The following is a 9,761-nucleotide window of genomic DNA, read 5'->3' as shown; positions in this document are numbered from 1 at the left end:
GGGGGGGGGGGTGGAGGGAATAATACAAATATAATGCAATTGGTTTTTGATCCTCCTTTTAAAGATAATAAAAAAAGGGCAGTTAAAAGCGATTTAGGATCAACTTCTACTTGTCTACCTACCATCAAAAACCCAATCCCCCCTAGCAACGTAAATTGTTGGACGCCCGTCCGGAAATTTGAAATATTTGTTCACAATATAGTTCCATACCCCACTTACTTAACTCTAAGAACTCTTGTACATACTGAGAATAAATGTTACAGGAGGGGGTATTCCATACCCCCCAGTATATGAAAATATTGTGTTGCTAGAAAGTTCGAATTTGTGCATCCTTCCAACTATCGCAAGATCCTCGAACCCCCAGACTCACGGTACTACCTTCTCTATTAAAATAATCAGCTCTAAGGGCTCTTGCGGTTCCTGAGGAAGAATATAGAACCGTAAAGTCTGGGAGGAATGGTATACCCCTCAGTATACGAGGATATTGTGATAAATATGACGTGCACGATTTGGGAAAGAATGTCGAACCGGTGGGTCTGGGGGGTATGGAATACCCCCCAGCATACGAAGGTCTTGGATAGGCCTCAGCGAGAGCTAAGTGTTCCTCTTATGGTCCTTTTCCAAAAATGAAGGTTCATATGGTATGTGCAGTTTATGATTTAGGGAACAACGTAAAACCGGGGGGTCCGGGGGGTATGGAATACCCCCCAGCATACGAAGCGAAGCTCTTGGATAGTTGTAGAAGAAAATTCGTTAAAACGTTTTTCCATGGGGAATTCTCGATTCAATGTTTTCTTCCTTATAACGATCATAAGGTCTTCGTGTACCGAGAGGTATTCTATACTCCCAGACCCCCCGGAGGTACGGTCCCCCATAACACAATCAGCCTCAGCGAGAGCTAAATGTTTCTCTTATGGTCCTTTTCCAAAAATGAAGGTTCGTATGGTATGTGCAGTTTATGATTTAGGGAACAACGTAAAACCGGGGGATCTGGGGGGTATGGAATACCCCCCAGCATACAAAGCGAAGCTCTTGGATAGTTGTAGAAGAGAATTCGTTAAAACGTGTTTCCATGGGAAATTCTCGATTCAATATTTTCTTCCCCATAACGATCATAAGGTCTTCGTGTGCCGGGAGGTATTCCATACCCCCCAAACCACCCGGAGGTACGGTCCCCCATAACACAATCAGCCTCAACGAGAGCTAAGTGTTTTTCTTATGGTCCTTTTCTAAAAATGATTGTTCATATGGTATGTGCAATTTATGATTTGGGGAAGAATGTAAAACTGGGGAGTCTGGGGGGTATGGAATACCCCCCAGCATACGAAGGTCTTGGATAACTGTAGAAGAAAATTCGTTAAAACTTTCTTCCATGGGGAATTCTCGATTCAATATTTTCTTCCCTATAACGATCATAAGGTCTTCGTGTGCCGGGAGGTATTCCATACCCCCCAGACCCCTCGGAGGTACGGTCCCCCATAATACAATCAGCCTCAACGAGAGCTAAGTGTTTCTCTTATGGTCCTTTTCCAAAAATGAATGTTCATATGGTATTTGCGGTTTATGATTTGGTGAAGAATGTAAAACCGGGGGGTCTGGGGGGTATGGAATACCCCCCAGCATACGAAGATCTTGGATAGTTGTAGAAGAAAATTCCTTAAAACCTTTTTCCAAGGGGAATTCTCGATTCAATGTTTTCTTCCATATAACTATCATAAAGTCTTCGTGTTCTGGGAGGTATTTCATACCCCCTCCCCACCCAGAACCCCCGGTGCTACGGTCCCCCATGACACAATCAGCCTTAACCAGAGAATGGTGTTTGTCTTATGGTCCCTTTCCAAAAATTATGGTTCCTATTGTACGTGCACTTTATTGTTTGGCGAAGAATATAAAACCGGCGGGTCTGGGGGGTGTGTCTGGGGGGGTATGGTATACTCTCCAGTATACGAAAATCTTAGATAGCTGTAGAAGGGAAACAATTAAAACGTGTTTCCATGGGGAATTCTCGATTCAATATTTTCTTCCCAATAACGATCATAAGGTCATCGTGTAACGGGAGGTATTCCATACCCCCAGACCCCCCGGAGGTACTGTCCCCCATAGCACAATCAGCCTCAACGAGAGCTAAGTGTTTCTCTTATGGTCCTTTTCCAAAAATGAGTGTTCATATGGTATGTGCAGTTTATGATTTGGGGAAGAATGTAAAACCGGGGGGTCTGGGGGGTATGGAATACCCCCCAGCATACGAATGTCTTGGATAGTTGTAGAAGAAAAAGCGTTAAAACGTTCTTCCATGGGGAATTCTCGATTCAATGTTTTCTTCCCTATAACGATCATAAGGTCTTCGTGTAACGGGAGGTATTCCATACCCCCCAGACTCCCCCGAGGTACGGTCCCCCATAACACAATCAGCCTCAGCGAGAGCTAAGTGTTTCTCTTATGACCCTTTTCCAAAAATGAATGTTTATATGGTATGTGCAGTTTATGATTTGGGGAAGAATGTAAAACCGGGGGGTCTGGGGGGTATGGAATACCCCCCAGCACACGAAAGTCTTGGATAGTTGTAGAAGAAAATTCGTTAAAACGTTTTTCCATGGAGAATTCTCGATTCAATGTTTTCTTCCCTATAACTATCATAGTCTTCGTGTTCTGGGAGGTATTTCATACCCCCCTCCCCCAGAACCCCCGGTGCTACGGTCCGCCATGACAGAGCCAGTCTCAATGAAACCCTGGTGTTGGTCTTTTCCAAAAATGGATGTTCATATGGTATGTGCACTTTATGATTTGGCGAAGAATGTAAAACCTGGGGGTTTTCGTGTACTGGGGGGAATTGTCGAGACCCCCCCCCCCCGGTTCGACATTCTTTTCCAAATTATGGAGTGCACATACCATATGAACCATAATTTTTGGAAAGGGGCCATAAGGGTCTGATTGTGTCACGGGGGACCGTAGCACCGGGGGGTTTGGGGGTTATGAAGTGCTCTCCAAGAAAGGACGATTTTCTCTTTCCTATAACTAGTTATTCGTTTGCTTTGGGGATATAATTCCCCCTAGATCCCCCGGGGCTACGTTCTCCTTCGAGTCATTTATCCCTAAGGACTGTTGTGGTAGGACTATAGAAGTAGGACTTTTGAAGCTGCTTTTGGGAATTTCAGAACCCTCGATGCGCTTTAAATCAGTTTAAAAGGCTCTTACGAATCACTAAAGGCTTTCATGGCTGTTTAGAGGTTTCTCTAGGCGAATCCAGTAACCTTTAGGGTCTTTCAGATCCTCCCGCTTTTTAAAAACCGAGACTTTGGGAGGTTTTAAGTCTGTACGACTATTTAGGAAACCTTAGAGGGCATTTAAGGATTCAGGAGTTCCCAAGGTTACTTTGTAGGCGGTTACTTTCTAATAATGTTAATGAGTTTCCCGTTGTTTTCATGTCTCCAAATGACCCTAATAGGGACCCTTTAGGATCTTGGAGAGCCTTTATCGGCTTTAAGGAAAGTTCTGAAGAGCATTTGAAAACCCCAGGTCTGCTTTAAGTTTGATTTTTCTTAACCAGCGTTTAAAGGTCTCTATAGGCTTCTTGAGAACGGCCTTTGAGAGTCACAAACCGTATTTAAGAGCCGAGCCTTTGAGAGATTTTAACGAAGCCGAACCTTGAAAAGCCTTTAATACTTTTAAGTTGTTTTATTGAGTCCTTAAGTATCTCTAACTGCTTGAAAGCTCTAACTTTTAAAAGCCTCAAGTGGCGTCAGTAGTCTCAAATGATCACCAAGGGGATTAGATGTTGTCAAACGGAGTTATAGATAGTTTTAGAATCTTTAAACTCATAATATTTCTACACTTTAGTAGCCTTCAAGTGGCTTTCAGCCTTTCAGGAGGCTTTGAAGCCATTTAGATCTTTCAATTAACAATACGATCCCACTTCTGCGTATTTAATATATTAAGATGCAAACAACTTCTACGGTGCTGCTATGTCAGAGTGGCCTGTGGCGAAAGTTTTTACTACTTTCTGCAGCAAATTTTCTAGGGCGATTTCAAGGCGTCAATAAGTTTTAATTTCACTCCGGAGGGTCTTTTAAAAGGTTTCGCCATGACCCTCTCGTTCACAAGTGAAATCTTATGCACCCATTCGTGCTTCATCGTAAACACCCAATATCGTAAAAATTAATTGCAATCAAAATTCAATTACCGATTCCATTGGCAATGTGTACCGCTAAAAAACGCGCTGATACCGCATAAAACTTTTAGGGGCTCTCGTAAAGCGAACGCGTTGTAAATATAGATTTCTATTCGTCTAAATTTATGATCTGTAAAGTAGAGTTTACACGTCGAAAGGTCAATTTACATCGGCGAATTTGTTTCAGCTAGAAGCGCTCAGTGCAAACGAGAATGTTGGTGGTGATAAAACAATGGGGAAGGGCGACGACGGGAGTTCTGACGACGCCCACACTCCGCTACAGTCTCCCAGATCGCATAACACCAGTCGCGACGACGAGGACTCCTCGAACGCCAACGAATCCGACAAAAGTCCAAACACGAGGTAGGTCGCCGACTTCGACCCGTCTAGATTTCTTTTTTGGGTGCACTAAATTATAACCGGGTCAGCGATTGTCTTACCGATAAAATCTAGAAAGGTATCTTTACAGAGCGAAAGAGGAAACGCAAGGATTTGTGGAGGAACCGCAGAAAGGGCCGACACAAAGTTGGAAGAATTTACGTGCAGTCATGGCTTGCTATCATTCACTGCGTAAAATCAAGAGGTTGTGAATAATTTTGAAATTTACTACTTACTTACTTGCAGTTGCAACCTTTATTCGATGTTTGGTGGCCTTCTACAGTAACTACAATACTACAATGTACTATTATTTCTACTACTCATTGTTTTAACAACAAGGGCAACGTTGCCACGTCACGAACACGCAGTCTGGCAACCTTGACCTTCCTCTTCTCTGAATGACTATTAATTAGGCTATCTAGGAGTAACCTTTTGACTCTTACCCTCTCTCTATTAATTACTCACTTTCTAAGCCATAAACGTATCTTTGCTGATTTGCATTTGTGTGTCTGTTTAATACGCTACCGAAAATCAAGACTGTGTCAATCGCTCTAACCTGCCGTCTTCTGATTTCAGAACGAAATCCAATCAGCGATGGATGAAGCTAAGGACGACGGTGCAAATATCGTCGGCGATGCAAAAGGTACATATTATTTTTAGTGAGTTGCAAATTTCGCCAATAAAAACTTTTCGAGTGTATGGCGTCGCGCTGTAAAAGTTTTAGCTGCATCCAAGCGGACTGCAAGCATATATTACAGAGGTGGTCTTGAAAGTAATGGTTTAGTAACAAAAAGTCGAAAGAATTTCACCGGAAAGTGCCCATTTCGCGCCCATTTTTTATTATTTTCACCTTTGGTGTCATTATGCGTAGACGCATTTGATATATATATATATATTCATATATATAGTCGAAATTTTTATATAGTCCATAACTTTTGATCGAGAGGTCTGATCGAAAAAGTACGAATCGTTTTGGATTCTACGCACCAAAATTAGTGAGGAAAAGTGTTTTCCCGAGAAATTTTGGAGCGGTCGATTTTTGGTAAAAAAGGAAGGTAAATAACTGCCTTTTTTTTGAGGCTGGAAAAAAAAATTGTCTGAGATCGACCGGGAAAAAACATTTTCTTATAGAGTTTGTCCCGTAGAATCCACAATTTCAAACAGTTCCACGATTGGAGTACTAGATCAAAAGTTACAGCCCTTTGAACTTTATTTATATATATATAGACCAAGTTAACCTAACTGTCACACTAACCAAGCCTCACTAAAACAAATTGCATCATCCCAAACGTGCAGTCGAATCGGAAATTTTTATGAATTTTTGAGGGGTATTTTTGAGTTTTGGGAGTATCGCCTATCTAAACTGACTTTCTTGAACTTCTCGTAGGAACTCTAAGGGCCCTATGAAACTCTCAACTCCCACATACTCAGAAACAGGAACGTCAAGATTTCAGTGAGTCGACGAATTTCTTGAAAACTCCAAGTGCCCTAAGAATTCTCAGGATCCTAAACGCTAGGAACACAAAAGTATCCATGTAATCTCCAAGGAGTCCATAAGACCGTAGAGGCACGATAGTCTCTAAGAACGAACTCCCTCAAATTTGCATCCTCTCACTCGCGCTCTGTTTAATTCTCTCCCTGTTTCGCTCTCACATTTCCTCACTCTCGCTTTCCTCGCTCGCGTTTCACGATTTCAGTTCATCACTCCATCAACTTTCACCTCACCTCACTACCTCGATCTCTCACTCACTCGATTTTTGACCTCCACTCCACCACACCATCGATCTCGAGTTTTTACTCTCTCGCTCACTCCCTCAGTTTCCTACACTCCTTTCTCATCTCACACAATGCCGCCCATTGATTTACTCTTCAACGTTTCTCCCTTCTTTCTCGCTCAGTTCGTCAACTTTCTCGCTTTTCTAGAACACCGTTACATTGGCACCCTTCCATTTCCTTTCGCTTCCCTTCATCTTTTTTACACATTTACTCTTATACTATCGCTCTCACTCTTTCATATTAGATTTGAAAAGGAAATCCCCTAAAGGGCAAAGTTTTTCCTTTTCCGTTTCGTTTCCTTTTTTTCGTCTTCTTTTCGTACCGTTTCCGTTTCGTTTCAGTTTTATTTTTATTTTTAATTATTTGCCTTTATTTTTGAGTGGGCGGGGTTTCAGCCAAGTTCGGTTTTTTTCTTTTTTTCCGTCTCCCGTCCGTTCCGTTTTGTTTCGGTTACGGTTTCCGTTTTTCCCCGCCTCCTTTCCGTTTCGTTTCCGCTTTCTTTCCGTTTCCCTCCCGTTTCCATTCCGTTTTGTTGCATGTCCTTTCCATTTCCTCTCCGTTTCGTTTCAGCTTTCTTTCCGTTAGCGTTACCGTTTCCGTTTCATTTCCATTTCCGCTTCCGTTACCATGCCCTTGTCGTTTCCGTTACCGTTTTCGTTTTCTTTCCGTCCCGTTTCCGTCCCATTTCCATTTCGTTTCAGTTTCGTTTTCCTTTGTTATCCGTTTACGTTCTGTTTCCGTTGCCGTTACTGTTTTCGTCACCTGTCCGCACCCTTTCCGTACCGTTTCAGTTTCGTTTCCCTTCCTATCCTCTCCCTTTCCCCATCCTTTTCGTTTTCTTTCCTTTTCCCTTTCCGTTTCGCTTCCGTTTCCTCTCCGTTTCGTTCCAGTTTTTTTCCGTTTGAGTTACTTTGCGTTACGATTTCCGTATCCGCAACCGTTTTCGGCACCTTTCCGCCCCGTTTCCGTTTCGTTTCAGTGTCGTTTCTCTTCTCATCCTCTCCCTTTCCGTTTTCATTCCTTTTCCCTTTCCGTTTCCTTTACGATTCCTTTTCGTTTCGCTTCCTCTCCGTTTCGTTTCCGTTAGAGTTACCGTTTCTTCGTGTTCCTTTGTTATCCGTTTCCGTTCTGTTTCCGATCCCTTTACCGTTACTGTTTTCGTTTCCGTTGCCGTGTTCGTCACCTTTCCGCCTATTGCCGTTTCGTTTTAGGTTCGTTAATCGTTTCCCTTCCTATTCTCTCCCTTTCCGTTTCCTTTTCGTTTTCTTTCGTTTTCGCTTTCCGTTTCCGTTATGATTCCTTTCCATTTCGCTTCCGCTCCGTTTCGTTTCCGGTTTATTTCCGTCAGAGTTACCGTTTCCGTTCCGTTTCTTCGTTTCGCTTTGTTATCCGTTTACGTTCTGTGTCCGTTACCGTTTTTCTCACCTTTCCGCCCCGTTTCCGTTTTGTTTTCCTTCCTATCCTCTCCCCTTCGGTTTCTTTTCCGTTTCCTTTCCGTTTCCTTTTCGTTTTCTTTCTTTTTCCCTTTCCACTTCCTTTACGATTCCTTTCCATTTCGCTTCCGCTTCCGCTCCGTTTCGTTTCCGGTTTATTTCCGTCAGAGTTACCGTTTCCGTTCCGTTTCTTCGTTTTCCGTTGTTATTCGTTTACGTTCTGTGTCCGTTCCCGTTGCCGTTACTATTTTCGTTTTCCATTTCCGCCCCCGTTACCATGTTTTGTCGTTTCCGTTACGCTTTGCGTGTCCGCAACCGTTTCCGTTACCGTGTTCGTTTCCGTTCCGTCCCGTTTCCATCCCATTTTCGTTTCGTTTCAGTTTATTTTCTCTTGGTTATCTGTTTCCGTTCCCGTTGCCGTTACTGTTTTCGTTTCCGTTACCGTTTTCGTCACCTTTCCGCCCCCTTTTCGTTTTGTCTCAGTTTCGTTTTCCTTCCTATCCGTTCGCTTTCCGTTTCCTTCTCGTTTTCTTTCCGTTTCCCTTTCCGCTTTCTTTTCGTTTTCTTTCCGTTTCTCTTTTCGCTTCCTTTACGTTTTCTTACCGTTTCGTTTCCGTTTTGTTTCCGCTTTTTTCCGGCTCCTTTCCGTTTCCATTCCGTTTTTTCTCCGTGTCTTTTCCACTTTGCCGCTTTCTTTTCGTTACCGTTAGTGTTACCGTTCTCATTCCGTTTCCTTCTCGTTTCCTTTCCGTTTCCGATACCATTTCTTTGTTTCCGTTACCGTTTCCGTTACCGTTCCCTTCTCGTTTTCGTGTTGTCATCATTTTCAGTTCGTGCCATTTCAATTTCGCCTTTATTGCCCTTTTGCCATTTTTCGACCTCCTCTCTTTTTTCATTACCTGATTCGAGGTATTTTTGTGCGTTTTAAAGTGCTTAAGATATTCTATTATAGAATGCGGGCACAGTATACGTTGAAGACATAATTTACAATAAATTAAAATGAGGGACAGGAATTGCAACGAATCCAAATCAGGAGGAGGTCGAGTATTTACCCTTTCCATTCTATTTCCGGCTAGCACAAAAGCATGGAGGGTTCTTTATCGTCGATAATGACTTACCATGTATACGTGACGTAGGACCTTATTCGAGGACCATTCAAGAACTTGCACTTGTGTATACCGTAACAAACATCCGGTTAAGAGCAAAGCGTGCCAACAAGCGACATTGCTTATCAGCAAATTGAAAGCCGATCGTTTCAGCTGCACCGAGAACCCGTTTCCGAGTTTAATTTATTATAGGGCAAAACGAACACTGACTTAGCGTTTTCCAATTTGTAATTAATTCATAATAGTCAACAGTGTAATATTGCCAACGAAATTTGAACGGTATCCTTGAATGAAGCCAAAGCAATAAGTCACTTGTTAAAAATGGTATCTAGATTTAATGAATCCGTATGGCAATGCTTTTCGAACTTTAGTATAAAACTTGAAAAGGGGACTGGGCGGAGTGGCATTATTACATCACATTTTTCTCACAAACCTTTCATCTTCTGTTTTTCGCTTATTTCGCTTTTGTGCCTTTAGTCATCGACTTTCTTTCACATTCCCCCAATAGTTAGATTTAATGAATCAATACGGCGTGGGCACAGATCGCCCGTCTTCGTTTGTTTAGTTCTTCAACTGTCCGGTTCCGAACGTTTTCCAACGGCTCCTTATTGGATCACGCATGCACCCCATTGAACATGACACCGTCGTTACCGCTAATGGTTAACGATTAGAAATTGTGGCTTTACTTCCAATCTAAAGTCTCCTGAAGGGAATAATAATGATAATTAATCCAGAAGCCCGGGATTCCGCTGGAAGTAATTGGATGATGAACTCGCCGCAAACCGAAATGTAAAGATGCGAACTTTCGCTAATTGGAAGATTCGGGGGCCGGGTAAATTATATCGTAAAAAATTTCGGGCCCTTATTCTATGGAAATAACTCCCGTTTAAACAAGAGAGT

General features: G+C 42.6%; 2 protein-coding genes across 8 annotated transcripts in view; one reads left to right on the top strand and one right to left on the bottom strand.

Annotated features, from left to right (window-relative positions):
• Positions 1–9,761, bottom strand: part of LOC116161281 (synaptotagmin-7) — a 650,310-nt gene that overhangs the window by 279,880 nt on the left and 360,669 nt on the right. The gene's annotated exons all lie outside the window — the stretch shown is intronic.
• The window catches only part of LOC116161269 (cyclic nucleotide-gated cation channel beta-3), a 30,835-nt gene continuing 25,429 nt past the window's right edge, over positions 4,356–9,761 (top strand). For 5 of the 6 annotated variants that reach the window (XM_031474573.1, XM_031474570.1, XM_031474569.1 and 2 more), the window contains exons 1-3: positions 4,356–4,531; positions 4,638–4,751; positions 5,123–5,189. In XM_031474573.1, the coding sequence (XP_031330433.1) occupies positions 4,401–4,531; positions 4,638–4,751; positions 5,123–5,189 (312 nt within the window). In that variant the 5' untranslated portion in view covers positions 4,356–4,400. The remainder of the gene's footprint in view (positions 4,532–4,637; positions 4,752–5,122; positions 5,190–9,761) is intronic. The other variant, XM_031474572.1, reaches the window with a different exon arrangement.

This window comes from Photinus pyralis, unplaced genomic scaffold (assembly GCF_008802855.1).
Source record: "Photinus pyralis isolate 1611_PpyrPB1 unplaced genomic scaffold, Ppyr1.3 Ppyr1.4_LG10, whole genome shotgun sequence".
Classification (NCBI taxonomy): Eukaryota; Metazoa; Arthropoda; class Insecta; order Coleoptera; family Lampyridae; genus Photinus; species Photinus pyralis.
This window is presented reverse-complemented; position numbering and strand designations above follow the sequence as displayed.